The sequence below is a fragment of the Thunnus maccoyii genome, chromosome 11 (assembly GCF_910596095.1).
Source record: "Thunnus maccoyii chromosome 11, fThuMac1.1, whole genome shotgun sequence".
Classification (NCBI taxonomy): Eukaryota; Metazoa; Chordata; class Actinopteri; order Scombriformes; family Scombridae; genus Thunnus; species Thunnus maccoyii.
In genome coordinates, this window is record NC_056543.1 from 6,312,423 (window position 1) to 6,334,353 (window position 21,931).

General features: G+C 39.2%; 1 protein-coding gene across 1 annotated transcript in view; it reads right to left on the minus strand.

Moving 5' to 3' along the window:
• The window catches only part of gpr39 (G protein-coupled receptor 39), a 42,406-nt gene extending 21,355 nt beyond the window's left edge, over window positions 1-21,051 (minus strand). Inside the window, exon 1 of the mRNA XM_042427210.1 lies at window positions 19,711-21,051. Within this exon, the coding sequence (XP_042283144.1) occupies window positions 19,711-20,476 (766 nt within the window). The 5' untranslated portion in view covers window positions 20,477-21,051. The remainder of the gene's footprint in view (window positions 1-19,710) is intronic.
• Window positions 21,052-21,931: the final 880 nt, after the last annotated feature.

A 21,931-nucleotide genomic window follows, 5' to 3' on the forward strand; every position in this document is an offset into this window, starting at 1 on the left:
GTTGGCTGGAGGAAACAGGGCTACTCATATTTTAGTTGTTGGGGCAGTTAAATACTTGTAAGAACAGCTGTTGGCAGTGTTTTTTGTAATCCCATTAATCACTCTATGTATGTAAAATATGTATCTATATTCTGCCCGCAGAGCTGGTCGACAACAGCTGTTGAGTATAATTTCACAATATGGTGCTGGCTCTGACACAAGATTTAATGCTGGAAAGAGAACTGCGATGATAATTAGATGTAAAGAGGATAGAAAATCTGTATTTCAAGGATTCGACTTGAGTGGAGAAGCTTTTGAAGCGAGCAGTGAGGTCAGATATCTTGATCTTGGATGATAGCGTACTCGCTGACAATGTCATAAAATGATATGTGAATGGTAACACACTTGTACTTTCATTTGTGCTAAATTGGTATGAAGGTCTGTCTATTCAGAGCTCACTGCCATTCCCTGTATACTGCTCAACTATGGTGTGTAGCTATCAGTTCTGTTGATTGTAAATTCTTCAGCATTATGCACTCTAAAAGAGCTTAAAGGGATGTTTCCTTCTCATGATATTGAACATTTTCTACACATTACATTTGCAATTTGCACAAAAGAAACTCCTAATGTTTATCTCTCCATAATTTCTCAGTCGTTCTGATATATTTTGTCCCTTGTGCATGTGGACACGTCTCACAATGACGTTGCACAGAAACACAGATATACTTTGTCATTTGTTTTTTATCACTTAGATGTATTTGTAATCTTTGTTGTCAGTAGATAAAAAGCCTGAAAGATCCTGGAAGTTTGGGTTTCTCTTCTTCTCCTCTTCTCTGTGCCATTTCAATTGAAAAACATCAATTACAGACTTCAGAGCCAAAATAATGAGACCGAGACAAATCCAAGATGCCAGGAAAATGTTCTGAGGCCAGTCTCAAAACCAGCAGGAAGTACTTCAGCTCTGAATAACACTCTGCTGAATTTGATTATTTTCTATGAATTCACTTAAAAGCGTACAAGCACCAAGCGTGCTTACACACATCCCCAATCACCGCATCTCACATGGGTCTGCATCAATCACACTAATGCCGGAGCAGATTCCAGACTGAAGCAGATGGTAGTTTTACTCTTGATTAAATGGAGGTGTCATAACAATACTTCATTTATTGGGTGAGTGGAGAAACAAAGAGCAGGCTGAACACAATGTCTCAGTTTCCTCTCTCTGTTCATCATGTCAGTGTGAAAAATAACTTGGCAACACTAGCTGACTTAAAGTCCCAACTGAAACTTAAATTGTTTGGTTTTTTTTGTCTACTACAGCTACATACCTGCCCTCACGTGTCGTGTGTTCTCCTTTGAGAAAAAATCAGCAACCAAAAGGGAGAAATTTATATTTTAAATAGTTTATCTTCTTGATGGCTCCCTTTAGTTTTGCATTAATTGTAATGATGATAAAATAAATGGAGACCTTATTCCGATACAGCAAATCATATCTTTGCATAAAGCGATAACATGGCGTTCTATCACAGGCAGAGCAGACGGTCACACTGAGCCTGATTGCATCCTGCTCCACAACACAAGAGCCACAGACTCTGAACCACATTAGCTTTCCTGTTAACGTCTCCTTCTTATCTAACTTACAAACACACGTCTTGTCCTGCATCTTATTAGCTGTTCAGCCACAGCACATTGTAAACATACTTGAAAATGTCATTTCAGACTGAAGCTAAGGAATGGTCTAATGAAAAGATGCTACCAAGATGCAGTATGTAGGATCATGGTTATTGGAGCTTGACCCATACTGGGCACTTGAAGTCAGAATATCTTAGCCTCTGTTGCTTCAATTTTGACATTATTATTATCATTACTATTTTTATCAATAAAAGTACCACAACTTTATTGAAGTAAAATACTAAATCATTGGTGTACCGCTTAAATAATAACCGAGTGCCCAGTTTGGCAATACACTGTAAGAGAAAATATATTTGTGTTCAAACTGACATGGATCTTTGGCCCACAGATAAAAAGGGGTGACTATGAGAAATAATAGTATTTTCATGATATTTCTGACACCACACACAGTCTGTGCTTTCATTTAGTTTGTTCGACCCTTAAATACTGCACTGCATTTCTTGAATTCCCCAGTTTTATTTCTGAATGCATGCATATTAGCCATATTGCATGCATATTCGGAAAGTCTTGCTTTAAAAATTTCCCTAACATTTCACATTTTACTAAAGTAATTGCAGAGTTTATTTGTGAAGACAGATTTCCACACCAGCATTTATTTCTAAATGTGATTCCCAGCGGGCTGCAAAATACACAAAAGGGGAGAGAAAAGATGAAAGAAAGTGTTTGAGCTTATTTAGTTTGTATAGAGATCAATTAACTGGATGAATCTACATGAGCCTTTTTTACTGTTACAAATAAACATGCTAACAGTATAAGGACAACCACAAGTATTGATTATAGCGTGATCCATTTAATGATGGATCACATTAAAGGTTGACCCAGGTTGGGTTTGTTCTTCCATGAGTTAAATCACTTGAGTCAGAGAGGCTGAAGACCATGAGTTTGAAAATGAAACATATCTGAGGGTGTGGAGTTAGAAAGAGGTGAGGTTAGCAGACCTCTGTAGTCCGCTCCTCATCACTGCTCAAAGCTAGAGGCTCCAGGCTACATTAGCCGCTACTAGCATAACACACCTGAACCATGGATGTATAAAGAACTGGATACCGGACTCAAAGATGGAGGCGTGTTCATTTCTATGTAAGTTGCTCAGAGGTGCATAGAGCCAAAAAATCACCCTCTGGTTGGCTCTGAGCTAACTTGAACGGGGATAAAATAATTTAATCGTGCAGCTCTTCTAGACTTTCCAGATGTTATTGGACTGAATGGATCAAACTCTGATAATAAAATGAATCATTTGCGGGGTTGTGGCACTCAAAAAAATGTATTCATGGTTTCACAGCCGCTCCTTTTCCGATGATTGTGTCCAAGAAAAATGTTTTTTAGGTAATCACACCATTTGGCCACTATGTTAAATGGTTTCACAGTCCAACGCTGTTCCTGGGGGTTTGAACTGAACCTGTATAGTTGAATAAATCGAGTGAAGTTGCATTGTGGGAAATGCAGGCGACAGGTTTTGAGAAGAATGTGTGGAATAAAAAAGATATGTTCTGCTGTGTCGATTTTTATTGTTTTTGTTGTCACTGTCCATCGTGAATGTGGCAATGAAGTTAAAAAATTCAACAAATAATCACGGGTGTATGAGTATTACTGTGGGACAGTTCCCCTTTTTTAATTCATAGCTACAGCATATCTGTTCTCAATTGCAATTTGTTACATTGTCTTAAAAATGATTTTTTTTAAATCCATAAAAAATCTAAATGGACCTTATGGGTTTAGTCAAAGAAGAAGTTTCAATTGTAAATTAAAATACAGGCCGAGTGAATGATTAATATCAAATCCAACATAAAAAGTTGTATCTGTGTCTGTATGCATAATTGTAAGCTAGCAGCAACCCTAATTCATCTTGTAGATGTTGCTGCAACAGAAGAAATATTACAACAAATGGGGGGAAAAATAGTCCTTTAGCAACAATCTCGTGTTCATGTGATTCATCAGTCATCCTGCAGGGCACATCCTCTGCTCTCATCTCCTGCTTTTTAATTGCTTTTTAAGAGTGAGCGTGATAAAACATGCCACTTTGTTTTGATTAAGGCAAAGCTCCTTGAAGCACTGAGTCCCACAGGACATTAAAGAGCTTCTCCATACCCACCTGCTCACTCTTGTGCCTGCAGCCTCACCCTCAGCTACATCCAACATGACAAAGGCTTCTCGTTAGAGAAGAAAGCAGTTTTCAAACTTCAGGTGTGCTGTGAGATTCCTGAAGAGAGGAGGCACAGCTGTGTTCAGGGGTTGTATTAATCCAGTGTCTCAGAGTAGAGATCATTCCAGTGACGTATTTTTGGTCCTACATTTCAGACTAGAAATAAAAGCATTTTATCAACTTTCTTAAAGGATAAATGTGTCTTAAAACAGCAGTCAGGTGTCCATATGAACAGTGAAAGAGGTTTTCATCACTGTAATCATTCCTCCTGTTTATACTGGATATTAAAAGATCCTTCAAATGTGCTTTCAATGTAAGTGATTGAGGACAAAATCCACAGTGTGTCATTTAACAGTTTATCTGAAGCTTATATGAGGCTTCAGCAGTCTGAGTTAGTCATATCAAGTGGAAATCTGACATATTTACAATCTTTTTAGTGTCAAATTCCCTCTTTGTGTTTCCTCAGACAGTGTTTCCCTGTTGAGCTGCAGTGGAAGTATAGTAACAAAAAGAGGAACTTTGGCACTAAAAAGACTGTAGAGCGTCTTTTTAGAGAGTAGAGTGCACAGAAGGACTGTGGATTTTGTCCCCCATCACTTACATTATTAATGCATTATGAAGGGATCTTATAATGGCCAGTGTGAACAGGAGGAATGTTACAGCACAGACTTCAAAAATTGCGAATCCATCCTTTAACTTAGGGAATGTTTTCTGTTAATGCAGGGAAAACCCCACACCAAACTCCCCCCGCTAACCATCAACGGTACCACTGTGGAACAGGAGACAGCACCAAATTTCAGGGTGTGTATATAACCGAGGACATCTCCTGGACAAATAACACTGCATCACTGACCAAGAAAGCCCGGCAGCGTCTTTACTTCTTCCAGAAGCTAAAGAGAGCACCCATCATGTGCTCCCTCTACCGAGGCATCATTGAGAGCACTCGACCAGCTGCATCACTGTGTGGTTTGGGAGCTGCACTGCATCCAACCACAAGACCTTGCAGCGCATAGTGAACGCTGCTGGGAATATCATTGATGCCTCACTCCCCTCCCTCCTGGATATTTACAACACCCTCCCAGCCCGCTAAGCCACCAGCATTGAGAGCGACCCCACCCATCCCTCACTCAGCCTCTTCAGTCTGCTGCCATCTGGTAGAAGCCTCCGAGCCCGCTCCACCAGACTGTTTAACAGCTTTATCCATCAGGCTGTCAGGATGCTGAACTTACCCATCCCTGCCCCCCCTACACATCCAACAGCACCGGCCATAAGGCTTTTTTTTATATACAGACATATACAGACACACACACCTACACTCAGCGGTAGTCACTTTGTACAGAATACTACAGAACCTGCTGCTAATTACTCATCCTGTGGATGTATTACTTGCACATCTTTCAGCTCTATTTGCACTATATTTATTCTATTTACACTATACTGTCCCCCCTCGACCTCCAGTCTAGCTTAACTTGTAAATATTTAAATTATTAGTCCTTTTTTTTAGTATTTTGTTTCATCCAAGTATTTTTATTGTTTATTTGTATAAGCCAACACGGGGGTCTGAGAGAAATGTCATTTCGATCCTCTATATGTCCTGTACATCTGTCAGAATTGACAATAAAGTTGACTTTGACTTTGATGACCGTAATCTTCATAATGAAGTTCCCCCGGTACAGCGGTGTGGCTCACTAATGTGTTTTTAATAGTTTTTGGACAATAACTGAGGTCTACGACACAATAAGATTTATCAGGCTTTGGATACACACACAGTACTTGTAAGTAGATCAGTTTGTGTTGGCCTGGCTCTGCACATGAGACAACTTTATACGGTGATACTGGTTTTTCAGCTTGTTCTGCAAGAGTGAGTTTTTGTTAAATTTGAAGTAAAACCTTCCTTCCTTGTTACAGGAATTCTGATTTGTGTCATTTTTGTCATTTTGCAAAAGCAACTGAATAACAATTATTAGAAGTTATCAGAAAAAGACTTGAAACTGATCACCTCGCACCATCAAAACATCACTCGATCCCAGCAGGCAGGCACTGCAATACTGCGGTCATGTGATGCCAACCGCAGAGTTGAAGTCATTGTCGTCATCACCACATTTTTTTTTTTTACAGTAGTCTAAGCGGCTTGCACATATATTGTGTGATATACAGTAATACAGTATAGATGAGACGTAGGAGGCTACATGACATGTTGGAGAATCTGCATTGCCTCCACTTGCTCCGGGCACCAGGCTACAAGACCTCAGCATCACCCCATGAGAACAACCACCCGGGGGGATGCCAAAATCACTGTGCGAGGAAGCGGAAGTGCGATGAACGAGCCAGCATCCAAGCTAGACTAAAGGCTAACTCCAGTCGACCAGCTGTCCCATAAGTCTTCCTTGCCAACGTCTGGTCCACTGACAATAAACTAGACTGCTTATGACCTTCTGAGAGATGACAAACTGCGGTGGCCTCATCTTCACTGACATGTGGCTACACAACAGTCTCCCTAGCTAGCCGGGCTAATAACCTCTCTCTGGTCAGACAGGATTGCTTCATTGTCTGGTAAGAACGGAGGCGTTGGCCTGTGTGGTAAACCGGTAAACCACCAAACTGCGGGGATACGTTGCTTTTTCACCACAGAAAGAAAAAATCCACAGCCCTACTACAGTATATCAGTGTATGTCCTGCTGTACAGTATGGTGTTGTAAAGCAGGTAAGTAAACACATCTGTGATTTCCCCTCCGAGCACTGAAACACTCTCCCAGGTGGCTCGATGAGAGCAGGTTGTCACTCGCAGGAAGGCTTGCCTTTAGCTATGTTGGCTGCCGAGGAGCCACGGGGCTCTGGGGCTTATTACTGAACTATGCAGCTGTCACTCAGTGCGAAATAGATGCCGACAGACAAGAGAGGTTAGAGAGGAGAAATTGTGAGACACATTCATCAACCTGCCCAAAGAGCCCAAACAAATCCACCCAATGGGGGCCGATGGGAGTCAGGATCAGCAGTCAAACACATAAATAAACTCCATCGATCCGAAGAAGAGAGGGTTCATGGGTGGAAATTGGGCTGTCGCTGCAGTTCATGAGCTACGGCCACGCTCTGCCGGGCTGATGGGGACAGGTAGGACGATGCAAGGCCACAGAAGTTATGAATCCTCTTAAAGGAAAAAAAAAAAACAACCTGAGATTCTCCTCCGCTGTTAGAAGATGGTTAATTATGTTTAAGTTCAACTATTTGTTTGATTATTATTGTCATTTCCATTTTCGCTGTTCCTGTTTTCCACCAGCCCGTCTGCACTTGACTGGCATCACAATGGCGCCTTATAGTTCAAGGAATCCCCCCCCTCCCCATGAGTCTGTGTTCTGTGTGATACACTCACACACAATAATTAAAGTCAAATAGACTGAACGTTATCTCTGGAAAAAGTATCCAGTATTTTAAAACCTTCTGAATTTTCTTCCATTTAATTTCCACTGCAGGCTCCATAATTATCACTCAGTACGGGAAGAAAAAAGGAATCTTACAGACTCCAGACTTAAAAGTCTTAAAGCTGCAGTGATCAATAGTTTTATATTTATTTAAATGGATCAAACGACTACATGCCAACTCTGCAGTTCCTCTCAGCTCCAGGAAATGTTTTAGCATCTTCCGCTCATTGTGTTTTTGTTTTGTTTTGTTTTTGGCTGCAATTTTACTGTTTTCTACTTTCATCGACCTTGTTTCCAAATGGTTAATGAGAGCTTATTTTAGTATTGAGGGAAAAGATGCAGTGATAGTTAAGTTAAAATGTATTTGTAAAGCACATTTAAAACAACCACAGTTGATCAAAGTGCTGAACAGGCTTAAAATACCAAATACGTAAATATTAAAGTAAATAGCAAATAAGAATAAAAGAAGCACAATAAACATAATAATCATAAAATAATTGTCGTGGTGTCAAGCTCAACTTGAATTGAATGCTAATGAGAAGAGGGAGGGTCTTCAGCAGCGACTTAACAGTTCCCATGGTCTGAACAGTTCTCATATACATTGTTTATGGGAGTGAATAAAGCTACAGCTGTTCTGGAAGATGTTGAATGTAAAAGACGTTACGCTGCAGAAATCGCTGCTGATGATCTCGAGGATTATTGCTCTCCTATGGAAGAACATGGACAGAAAAACTGGCAGAGAGACAAGAACTTTATGGAGCCATAACATCGAATGTTTGGAAATCATCATTTAGAATTGACTTGAAACTACGCACTGCTGTGATTTTTATGTTTTATTTTCTTTTACTGGGGTGGGGTAAGTATACGCAGTTTTATTAATATTTGTGTTTAATGTGTTTAAAATTAAACTTGAAAAAATAATACAAACATTTAAAAACACATTGTTTCCAGTCCTGTTTTCAGTAAAAAGCCGCTGCACACTACCTGCTCAACAACAAACAGCAAACAGACACAGTGAGCTGTAGACTAGCTGGTGAGCATAGTGGAGCATTCAGCAGCTAAAGAGCCGGATATTTCCCTCAGGAGGTGGTGGAGACCAAAAACGGAGCTAAAAGAGAGTGAATACTGGACTTTACGTTCACCAGGTGGACAGAAACACACCTCCAAATGAATGATAATGTTGCTCCGTAACTGCTGGATGTTGAAACAAACAACCTTCCCAGCAACACATTCACCAAAGTTGTAACACAATAAATAAATGTAAAAGTGCTTTTAGAGTGGATTTTTCCATTAAGACATTTATTTAAAGACAGGTCTGATTCCCAGAACGTATAAATATTAACTGATGCAGCAACATTTATTCTTAAAGAGAAGTTAAACTTTCTATTGTCAGTGAAGCGCTCTGTTAGTCTCACACCGTAGCTGTTTGTGAGTCCACTTTTAAAGCACTTTGACATATTAAATCATTTTAATAAGTCATGTTGTGTTTGTTTGTGTGGGTGTTGTTCCAAAAAGTTCAGACAAACACAGAAAATTATTAAATGTGCTTGTTTAACAGATTTCTTTACTAACAGTCCACTGTTGGGTGATAATGTTTTTATTTATTTATTTCAAGTGGACGCCTGATAATTAAATTTTTAATGATACAAAATGTCTGATACTAATTAGCTGCTGTTTAAAGATCCCCTCCAGATATGTTTTAAGATTTATACAAAATGCTCTACTTTGAATAATAATTTGTATCTAATATGGTTTCTCTGCCAGAAAAAAAAGGTAAATTATCTCCTTAAAAATCACATCTCCTCTTTCTACCTTATTAAATCTATAAATATACAAATATTTTTGATTTCATAAGTTTAACTGCTGGACACAAGATGTCTCCTGCTTCACTATAAAGTCCGTTCTTTATGCACTGGAGGCTTCAAGTTTCCACATCACACTTGTAGAAGTTGAATACTGGGCTATGATTGGCTCCAAACTAGTTGTGATGTCACAAATCATGGTTGTAGGTAAACGCCATAAACTCAGATTTCCTCTTTCAGCAGATGAATGTGAAAACAAACTCTGCACAGTGGAACTGTGGAGACTTTAAATTTCCTTTTGAAATGTGTCTAATTTGTAATCAAACCGTAGTCGGTGTTTTTGAATGAGAGTAAATTCATGATTTACACTCTGAAGAAACCTCATCCATGTATTTCATGTTGGCTGCTTCAGTATTTCTTTCCTTTTAATGCCCTTTTTGTTTGGTTGAGTTCATGCAGGATTAAAGAGCTGCATTTCACTCTAGCTCGAAGGTAAATGTCACATTCACACACACACACACACACACACATTTTTACTTTAGTCACTTTTGGGGTATTTACATAGACTTACATTCATTTCCTGCAGATTTATCCTAACTCTAACCATAACCACTGACCCAAAAATCAGTGTTTTACCAATTAGGGACACAGCTTTTGTCCTTAATTGCACAAGCCATCCCCAATCAACTGGTCTTAAGTCTGGTGTCCCTGAATGTGACTTAAGTCATTCTACACACACATAAACACACACACATGACTACAAAGGTTCAGGTGATATGGTGGTATCTGTGTAACAAAGCGTAAATAGCATTTTCTCTCTGGATCATTTTGCGTATTGCTTGATTCTCAGGCGTGATAACACAGGTGAAGACTACAGGATTATCACAGCACACCTCCTGAATGAAGAATAACATCATATCACTCCCGTCCTTTTCGCATCTCTTCAGCCTCACTGATTGTTCCCATCACGAAAATGGCCTGCAAAAGTCAAAGGTCACAAGCCAAAAGCTGAAGGCAGCAAAACAGAATTAATATTCATTTCACAAACACCCGGCTCCCGGTGACTGACAAAAACTAAATCTAAAGCAATTAACCTTCTGTCCTGGAAGTGATGTGTGGGAAACTTAACAGGGATCTTCTCTGCTTTTAATTACTCCTCAAAGTTGCAGAGGATCCCGACCAGGATTTAAAGTTATTTCAAGGGAAAGCGTAGCAGCGACAGGGACTTTAGCCACTTGAGAGATAACTGACATTAGTGATATGCAGCAGGGACGACTGTTTTCGAGCGGGCGTCACACTCGGTGCGATGTGCAGCTGGTCTTTTTGTCTGCCACCTGCAATAATTCAATTCATATTCAAATTCAAACTCATGATTCCTCCGGCAGTCAATAAAAAGAGTGAGCGGATACTGTTGATGCCAGCAGACTGTGTCATGAGCCCCTCCACCCCAGTAATATCCAGTAAAATGTAATATTCCATTATGGAGATGATGAAGTCCAGTGCATTGCTGATTGAGTTGTTGTTTATGAATTTTCAAGTAGTTATGATGGATGTGATCATGTAAGGAGAGGATGCAGGTGAGGTGATTAGACATTTCCTATAACTTCAATTATTTTGCATTTGGACTTATATCAACCATACAAAACAAACACAATCCGCTCTGTGTCTGTGCTCATCAATATTTATAGATACATCAATATTCAAGTCTGTCGGTTATCAGTAGAGTTATAAACCTTGAGCGAAGGGGTGTGGAGAGAGGAGCAAGCATCCCACGCACATCCTGCTGAGAGAAATCACAAGCAAACTGTTTGCATAAAAGACGTTCGCTCACTGCGGAGCGTCGTTACAACCAGTAGAGGCTTTCGGGTTTTAATCTGAGACTTCAATTTTCTGTGTTTGACAAAAAAAGATCAATTTCTGGACACATCAGCACAAACAGTCTTGGTTTTCCGCTGTGAAATTACCCTTTAATATACTACAAAGTTCCCAAAGACGGACGTTCTGCTTAAAACTCAATTATAACAAACCAAAACTCCAGATGTATTATTACTGAAGGGTGGGACTATATATACAGAGCTAAAAACAGCAATAACAGCAGCTTTAATACACATTGATATTGTACGTATCATTGTGGCAACAGTTATTTCTGTCGGTCAATTTCACTGTACTCTGTGCCAGAAAGAAGAATTATTACTCATAACTTTATTCTGATGCTGCAATATCAGCATCAGAACAGTATTTCTGAATATATGATTCGGAAATGCAGGGTCGGCTTATTTTTCAGATAATATACATGTCAGCAAAGATTAACCTGATGAATGTGTGACTTATCACAGTGAGTCAAGAAAAACATTGATTGATTTCATAAGTTATCAGCTTTTTGTAGCCTACAGAGTCATATATTTTGGGAGATACTGTAAAACTAGCAATACTCAGTACCTTTAGAAGTCCATACCCGGGTAATACTGAGACAACACAAACACTCAAACTTCCCAGCATTACACTATGATCTCCAGCTAGCTGCTAACTTTTGTTTGTCTGCCATTTGGTGCTTGGAAGGTGGCGGACGGTGGACAAGCTTTTTCACTGCTGCATCTGGAGAAGAAGTTAATGGGAGCTGAAAGACACTAAAAGTCCCCATTCACCTTACAAATTGTCAGGTGATCCATTATTAATATAAAAATTATGATTAGTGCAGCTTTAAGTAATTGCATTTACCTACTGAACGAGGAAGGTCAGCATGCACTTAGGAATTTACTGCCAATGTTTCTGACCCCCCTTCGTACCTCACTAAAACTGGGATTATGCTTCTCCAAAGATACACGTCAACATCTCTGCAAACCTACACAGAGAAGGGGGTTATGGGTAACCACAGGTCACAGAGGAGCCAACGTGCACACCTTCCGAACACTCTGTAGTGCGGACGTCAAAAAAGTTGATTGCTGAATTCAATTCTGAGACAAACACGACTGTAAACACGCTAAATGCATAAAAATATAAAAGAACGTCTCCTGTGCATGAAACTTATTCTACCTTTAAACTCCTCATCGTCATATTATCATATTCTTCCTCACCTGGATCATCTTCACCATAAATACCATCATCATCATCAACTTTCTTCTTCTGCCTTCTGCCTCTGTTCCCTGTCACTCTCCTCCTCCTCCTCCTCCTCCTCTTCCTCCTCCTCCTCATCTTCATCATCATCATCATCATCATCATCATCAGTACAGTTTTAGTTTTTATTTTTATTTATATAAAACAAAACAAAAATCCCAGATCAACTGTTTAAAGAAATAAACTTACATATCTACAGATTATCTGTATATCTGTTATCTCTGCCCTTCTCCTTTCCATCATGACCATAACAATCATCATCATCATCGTCATCATATTCATCATCATTTCGCCATCCTCATCGGTTAAAAACAACACCTGAATATGTGTAAGCAGGCTCAGAAATTGTCTCCATACAGCAGGACAGAAACAATTACTTTCTATCAAGCAATTAAGCTGCACAGTGATTGCGACTAATGGATGAAACCCAATTTTATGCATTAGTTGTAATGCAGCTGACCCCTCCTTCCTCATCCATTTAAGGTCATCAGAGCGCCGAAACTCAATTTAATTCACATGCTGTTAATACTGAAGTCATAATTAGAGCGGTGAAGATGTACGATTGACCGGTAATTGAATCAGAGCACGACTGGAGTGCAACTGTCCTGGGAAAAGATACACAGGAGTTTATAAGTGTGTTCATTTGTTCACATGAGAGTAAATGGAATATAATAATCAGTCATTGATTATTTTGCATAAGAAGAAGAAGCAACATTTAGTGTTAAGTAAAAGTTGTTTCTTATTAAAAGATAAACGGCAAAGGAGTTAGCAGAAAGTCTCCATCATTAGTGTTTCTTCTACAGGAAGCTGTGAGGATGATTAAACGTCTCAGTGTGGCTGATACATGGCCGCCCTGGGGACTTCAGCTTAGTTAGTCGCAGTGCCAAACCTCTCAGCAGTATAAAAGACGTATGCTATAGTTTTTGTCATGGTGAAAAACATCTTTTTAGAAATGAACCTTCCAAAATTAAAAGGAAAGCTCATGGATATTATCGGGATACAAAGGGTCGATGTGTCTTTCAGGCACAGATGTGACGCATTCAACCAAAAACACATGTGCTATAATCAAGATTTTCTATAATAATGATCTATCAAATGTTTTTTTAGCTGTCTGACTGCAATTTTTCTCTTTTGTTTCACTCTCAGCGCTCTAATAGCCTTGTTTTCTTCCACCACGGGCAGCTATTTTCAGAAAAAAAAAGCTCTAAAAACCCCACTGTACATGACCTGCTCAGTACCAAATAGCAAACAGACACAGTTAGCTGTAGACTAGCTGGTGAATACAGTGGAGCAGTAAGCAGCTAAAGAGCCAGATATTTCCCTCAGGAGTTGGTAGAGAGCAAAAACAGAGTGAATATTGGACTTACATTCACCAGGTGGACTGTTTGCAGGTTGTAGTGGATTAAATACATGTGCATTAAAGTATTTGTTTCATTGACCTTACAACTGCAGCAGCAAACAGTCTGGTTACGAAATCAATACCCTGAAAATGTGAGACAGAGCTGTAAATGTAAATACATAATGAATTCCAATGCTGTGATTCAGACCAATGTAATTGTTTGGTGTTTGCTCAACACCAGACTGATCCAACATGACATCATGGGTGACTGTTCAAACAAAGAGTGATCTGTGTGTGAGTTAACAAACAGGATGTCCAAGTAACTTCCTCCCCCTCTATCTGTGATATTGGGGTTCCTCAGGGTAGCATTCTTGGTCCTTTACTCTTTCTCTTGTATATTAATGACTTACGTACTGTCTGTGGTTATTCTACTTATCTCTGATATGCAGATGATACTGGAAATTACTTCTCTGACTCAGTATTGATGTAATAAACACTAACCAGCAAACACTGACAACTGAATGTTTGTATTTCCATTCTCATAGGAAACATCTGTCACCACACACTTCTGGCCAACCAAAGCCTCACTGTAATCAGGAAAACACAAATATTTTAGTGTTTATCTTGACATCCACATCACATTTTAAGAGCATATTCAGAGACTTATGAAAGAGCTGAATAATAAACCGTATCTTTACATGACAAAACTAAATAAAACGTAATGTTTGAAAAGGAGATCTATGACGAAATGTATTACATTTGTCATCAACAAAGGAAAACTAAACGATAATGTTAAAGACGGACAAATGGAGAAATTCCTAATATAATCACATTTAGATCATATGTAACACAGTCATCTGTTCAGGGAAGTAGTCTTTGTACCAAAACAAGGGAATTTGACTGATACTATATATTCACTATACGAGCTTCCAATGCAGCCAAGACCTCCGTACATTGTGCTTGCCGTCATGTGTCCATCAGTTTTAAAAATGGCTGCAGGTAGCAGCTGGAACGTAGATGATAGGATTAATAAAGTCGCAGGTAGCAGAAAAGAAAAGTCTCTGATCTGCATTTACAGACGCTGATTCTCTACAGTGTACTGTGTAAAATGGTCTTTGTGCTGAAAACTGAGAACGATTTGTGTTTCCATAACTGTACATGTAAAAGAACAAAAAAAAAAGATTTGCTCAGTTTCTCTTTATAACAACTTTCCTGTTTCCTTTTCACATTATAACAAAAGATTTTTCATATTATTATGACATATTTTGTTGTTATTAGTAGACACCAAATTATTAAATATTTACCAGAAATGTTCATCTTGCTATATCACAAAAACTTAATTTCACATGATGAAATGAACATCTGGCGTCATGACTACATTTTCTTGTTTTTCATAGCAGCAGAAATACACTGTGTATCAATTAAACAGCTATTTTTACACTTTTTATAAATTTGAGGGGACAATATCTACAAAAATGTGTAATTGTGTGGGGTTTTTTAACATGAATACTTGGCTGTTTGCAGATATCTTGATATCTTTTCACATTTCTTTCATACAGTAGTATTGTCCTCTCCTTAATAAAACAAGTTGCTCTAATAGATTTTGGTTTTGGTTTTTTTGTCCAACAGAACAAGCTGAAAATAAAACAGCTGACACATAATTATTACATTAACATTCAGTAGTTGTGTTTCTAGCCACCTGATGAATATACAGTCAGTCCAATATTCACTCAATGTTTAATCAGATTAGATTTAATTAGATTTAATTTACATATGTGTTTATGTGTGTAAATGTATGATTATGTATATTTGTATTTTAGGTTATAGTTGTCTCATTTTAGTTTTTTAGGTTTTCTCTGGTTTGCTTTGGCCTTTGTTTTGAGTGTCTCTAACAGAGTCAGCACTAATCAGTGTCATCAGCACCACTTGCACAGGTCACATTGAGTAGGTAGAAATACCCGAGGTGTCATATACGATTTGTCTGCAATGAAAAAGGCGTCTATGCCGAAGCGTCTGTCTTTGTGCTCAACCATGTAAGTTAATAAAAAGAGATATGTTTGAGACATTTCTTGACTTTTGAACTTTGGTTTTGGTCTTCATCAACTCCTCAGAAAACAAATTTTGGCTCTTTAGCTGCTAAATGCTGCACTGTGTTCACAAGCTAGTCGCTAACTTTGTCTGTCTGATGTCACTAACACGCACAACTTCTTGCATGTGACACGTATGTTAATATAAAAATATTGATTATTGCAGCTTTAAAGTTTCTAAATTTTGTTGTGCAATCATGAAAGTGAATTAAATCTGTTTATTCATTGGTAAAAAGTTGTCAACTCAACCAGTTTAAAAACAGTGAGTTGACATTTAACAGTAGCTCAGCTTCCTTCTCCAGTTCCTGGAATTTAGTTTATGTGTGGCTTCCTGTCCGTGTGTTGGTTATTCATGTGGTCGCTCTCTGTGAACCGGTCTGCTGTCGCCTATGACTCAGGGACTTTGGGAGTTTGTCTGCTGTATGTATCGCTGTGTCTTCTATCTCTTTCCATTTCTGGCTGCCTACAGCGGGGCGTACCAGCATCTGTTATCATCTCCTGAGTCCCTCCCTTCTCATGTCCAATGCTAAATGATGTCCATTAGACCACGACGGTGCTGATGTCTCCAGGATGTCCATCGTCAGGCTCACTTACTGTTTATTCTGCAAATTCCACCATTAAAATTTTATCTGAGCTTGCTGACAATTGGCAGTTGTTGCACGCCTGACTGCTTGGAAGGGGAGTCCCTCTGGGTGCGGACCTTGGAGAGGTTTCTCTCCCCTATTTTCCTGATGAGGATTTAACTACAGCTTTTCTTTGTTCTCGTTGAGACTGACTTTTAGAGGAGATGTTTTTCTCTCAATGTTTTGAATTTAAGATCTGGCATTATGGACCTTTTTGACTAATTTTTAAAAATACTGAATCTATTTTAAACATATCTATGACATTTTATTCACCAAAAGTTGTTTAGATTTCCATACAGCCCAGATTCCCGTCTGTCCTCCAGCAGGCCATTAGATTAGATTAGATTAGATTAGATTAGATTAGATTAGATTAGATTAGATAGATGTATTTATTGGGAAATTCTTGTGTTACAGCAGCAGGTTATCCATTGCATGGGAATAGTAAATACATATCATATTCCTACATATTTGATTTGACTTTCTGGTGTGATGTACTAGTGGGTACCACCTCAACACCGCTAGCTCTTGAGCAGTGAATTTCAAAATTTCAAATAACTTAAAAAGACAGAGGAGATAAAATTGTGTAATTTTACAGTACATGAGGGCTCCCACCATCACCCCAATCCATCCCAAAGCTCATTGGTTTTGTTTTCCACAATATCAGCCCTTTAAACATAAGCATGATGCCCTTTGACGTTCGAAATAGGAGCTACCAAAGAAAACGTGTCGCCCGTGGTGTCAACTTTACCCCTGTATCACTAAAAAAACACATATGTGGAAGGTCCTAAAATAGATCTTTGTGGTACACCCTAAATCCGATGAGAAAAAACACACTGACGATGGTTATGAAGATAAGAGTTAAACTAAAATAATGCTTGTTGAGAAACACCTATAGTGTAGCTGTAAACTGACATTTGTCTAAAGATGAGAACATATCATAGTAGTAGTTGAAAATTTTGAATGAAAGTCAGACTGAGATGGTGATAAAATATTAAAGACATTATGTGCTGATGATAACTGATTGAAATTTAGCTTCTCAAATGTTTTAGCTGTAGTACAAATAATAGAAATTGGTCTTTCAGGTCACCACCTTTAAAGCAACTATGACTAACTTTGGTTGCTAGAGGTGAATAACTAAGTGAGATTCCAAAACAAACTCAGCATAAGCCGCTCCTTGACCCTCCTGTCCTGTTTCTTGAGCCTACGCCCTCTGAACTACAGATGACTGGGTGCAATAAACAGTGCAAAGCCCAAAGTGAACTGGAAACAGATTATCACTACAGTATTCCTCAGTCATATGTCAAATAACAAGGTTTATCATACTATCCTATCGTACTGCTCAGTGATACAACCTCATATCAGATATTTATTTGATCATTAGTCTAAAATCTTAATTAATGCACCTTTTTAAGAAGTTGAGTGACTTTAGTACATTTACAAATAGATGGAAGTTTAAAAGTGGATAAGGACGAATTAAATAGGTCAGCAAGTGGGAAAATAAGAAGTTAAGAAGCTAATTTTATAAACTTCTAGCTTCTCATCCAAATGTAAGGACACAGTGATCTTCAAGGTTGAAACATCAAACAACTTAAACAAGCAATAATTAAACAAGACAGTTTATCTGTTCAACTCTATTAGCTCAAGAACACACCCTAAACAGATCAGGGTGCATATCAGGGTAGGTGTGTGGGTGTGTGTGTGTGTGTGTGTGTGTGTGTGTGTGTGTGTGTGTGTGTGTGTGTGTGTGTGTGTGTGTGTGTGTGTGTGTGTGAGAGAGAGAGGGAGAGAGAGAGAGAAAGAGAGAGGGGGGGGAGAGAGAAATCAATCACTTAAAGGGTCATAACATTACGACACATCGCCTGGACTTGTCTTTTCCACTTCCACTTGTGGCACAGGTGGTGTTTCCACTGCTGGTGTAAAGAAATAAAGAGTCTGTCTGACAGCCAGCGGTGGTGATATAACGATATCACACAGACACACACTGCACAATATAAAGCGCGCCAAAGATAACACTCACTAACACTTCTGTTGACTCTTTTCAGAGACTTCCAGTCTTACTTACATAAATCCCTTAAAGCAGCGGTCGGCAAATAGCAGCCTGTCGGCCAAATTCAGCCAAATCCAGCAAAAATATTTGGCCCCTGATGAAAGCTGAAGTTTTGTTTTTCATAGTTTACATAACTTACTGTAGCATAATTCATCACAAATCTGCTGTAGACTCAAAAATAAACACAAGGCTCATGTAAATCCCAACAAATATAAACCTTATTGCATCTAATACTGTCCACACACCAGGAGAAGCACGAAAAGAGCTGAAATAAAGTCTAATAAACCAACCAGAAATTAAATTTTAACGTGTGAATTCTGACTTTTTTTTAAAATTCCACAACTTTAGCCTGTTGGACCACAAATTTCTGTTTCACAAACACAAAAATGTGGCAGAAATGACCAATAAAATACATTTCTAGTAGGACTGCACCTAACGATTATTTTCATTATCGATTAATCCAACAATTATCTTCTTTATTAGTCGATAAATTCTATGAAATGTTAAAAATTTGCAGAAAAAAATGTTAAGATATTCAATTTACTGTCATATATGAAAAGGGCAAACAGCAAATCTTCACATTTGAGAAGCTGGACCCACCAAATGTTTGGTGTTTTTGCTTGAAAAATGACTGAAATGATTAATCGATTATTAATAGCTGCCCTGATTGACGAGCTGTTGCAGCTCTGGTCTCGAAGTGCAAACACAGATCGTATATTCAGACATTTTTAGCCAAACGAGTATTAAAATAATACTGTTAGCACTCATTTACTAAATGTCAAAAATGACCTCAGATAGTGTTAAACTGAACAGTGTTATAAATTTAATTTAATTTAAATAAATAAAAAAAACATTTAGGCCACCCCAAATAAAAACCTAACTGCTGACTCCTGCCTTAAAGGACACGTTCACAATTTTTTAAGTCTGCCTTAAAACAACAGTCATGTACTTAAATGAACACTGGAAGAGGTTTTTCCTGCTGTAATCATTGTTTTAAGACACACTTCAGTGTTTCCCCCGAGGTTGTGTGGTTTGGCCTGGCGGTGGGGTTCTTAAGAAGCTGCAGCATTTATTAACTGTTGTCTGTTCTGTACATTTACTGCCTGATTGATAACTTATTGCTAACCTTTTCCTCTGCTCCGCTCGTTCTCTTGCTTAACCACTCACTGGCTTATGCTCCGCCCTATTCCTTAAAAGGAGTTACGCTACCTGGAGTTTCCCAGGCAACGACACACACGTTGACTCAAGTTTCAAAACAGCGCTGGTCAGAGGCTCCCACATGATATTGATTTCCGAATAAATGGATATTTGGTGTTATTTTCAGCACTTAAAAATATATATTTTTGTACTATTATAGAGGAAACACTGCACTTGAAGCATTGTGAACCTTTCAAGTATAAAAACCGGGACACACAAGGAGCTCTAAGATAATTTGTTAATCCTTTAAGATATTGAACCAACAACCTACCAAGAAAAATGATGGTCTGCTTCCTGGCCGTCTTGACCTTTAAACTCTCGTGCTTGGGTGCTCCTTGGTCCCTGTTGATCCCGCTTTTCTGCAGGACCCGGATCATCGCCCGGCACATGAAGCCCACGCAGATCAACACAATCACGTAGACGAGGAAAGCCACAAAGATGCTGACCCTGTACATCACCCAGTGCTCCTTCATGTTGGTGCAGAAAGTCAGATTGTGGACGGTTTCGTTTGGTAGTTGGAGAGTGTGGCTCTGCGTTCCCGTGGCGGTCAGCAGCGGCAGCGCCACGACCATGGACACCAACCAGGCAAAGGTGATGAGGACGGAGGTGCGTTTTTCTCTCAAGGCTTTGAAGCGGAACGGGTGGCAGATAGCAATGTAGCGCTCAAAGCTAAGCGTGGCCACATTGAGGATGGTGGCGTAGCTACAAGCCTCAAACAAGAAGTTGTAGATCTTACAGGAAGCGTCGCCTGATGCGGAGGTGAACGGGTTCCAGATGGCGCTGTAGAGCTCTACTGGCATGCCGATGATGAGCACCAACAAGTCCGAGCAGGCCAGGCTGACCATGTGGTTGGTCACGTTCTTCTGCAGGTAGCCGTTTCGCTTCAGCACTTGAGTCACTTTGATTGTGACCGAATTACCCATGATACCCGTCACCAAGATGAGGCTGTAAAAGACCGTCAGGAAGATTTTGACAGGATAGTTGGGTTCAATCAGCCTCCAGTCTTTAGTCTGTGCTTCCTCCATTTCGTCACTCATGATAGCCGACTTGTGAGCTCAGATTTTCCAGGTATTGATTTTATCCCGTAGCTTGTCAGTTCTGCTGGGTGCAGTCGCTGTGATTAGAGCCGAGACCCAGAGGTGAGCACTTCTCCCAGATAACAGCACACACTCAAGACTTTTCTTTGTCTAAAATGATTCCTGAGTCTTCAAGAAGATGATTCCGGTGGCTGAGAAACTCCAAATCACAGTGATTTCATGATATTCCACAGCAGTAAAATATAAAGACTCTACTGAACTTTCTGTGAGGTTCTAAATATTCAGTGTCTTAAGCCCAAAAGTCCAGTATGTGTCCCCGAGTCTGGTCCTTCTTATCTCTGATGACCATCTGGGATTCCTGAGAGTCCTCACAGGTCCTGGTCTGAAGTTGGTTGGTTTCACCTCAGTCTGGTAGAGCAAAGTGTTAGCCAACACTCCCCTCGCTCAAATATCCTCCTCCCTCCCACGAGGGCAGGGCAGTTAAACATTAAACACAGGACAGCATGAGTGTTCAGGTCTGGTTTCATTTCTTATCATCAGCACTAACGTGCTTCCCTTTCACGCACATGCTTGTTTTGTTTTACACTGATTTGCGGTTGAGATTAGAAATACGGTTAAAAGGTTTGTTAAGACAAGAAAAAGAGAGAGCAACAACATGTCTGACTTTGACCACAATAAATCTAATATGTGTGAGATTTACAACCTTGTAGTTTTGTTTGGAGATAATGTTAAAGATAAAGCAGCAGATATGAGCCTCAAAGAACCTGAACGTGACATTGACATGGCTGAGAATGTGAACTTAAGAAATAAAGACAAAGAATAAAGATTTGGGAAGACAGAGAAGTCAAATGTGGACAAAAAAATGCAGGTTTTTGATTTTTTTTTTAAAAAAGAGACTATGAGTGCAGAGAGGTTGAAAAGTTCAAACAGGGAGAAGGCTGAAATAAACCAGGCTTGAGATGAATATACTTTCCACTGAGTTCATGCCTGTGAGAGATACAACAGGCCTCATGCAAGAACATTTTAGATTCTTATCTTAAAACACAGATTTTTTTTTTTTCTATGAGTTTTGCAAGTTGGATGCAACAAACTCTCTTTGGCTACATTCACATCACATGCTGAAAATGGCCCAAATCAGATTTTTTTTTTTTTACCTCTAAGTGATTTTTTTTTTCATATCAGATCTGGGCTACTTGTGTGCATATGTGGTCCTGGATCTGCTTCATATCTGATCTCTGGCTGTGCGACCGCTGTCAGAACAATCAGATCAGACCTCATGTGTTGTTTTTTTTCATCATCATTCAGTGTCAGCAGCTCACAGCCTGATAGAAAATAAACATGGAAGAGAACAACAACAATAGCAACGACACGGATCGATGGAGAGACGAGGAAGTTTCACATTTGTTGGACATTTATGGAGAAGTTTCTATTCAAGCCAAACTGGAAGGAAGTTAT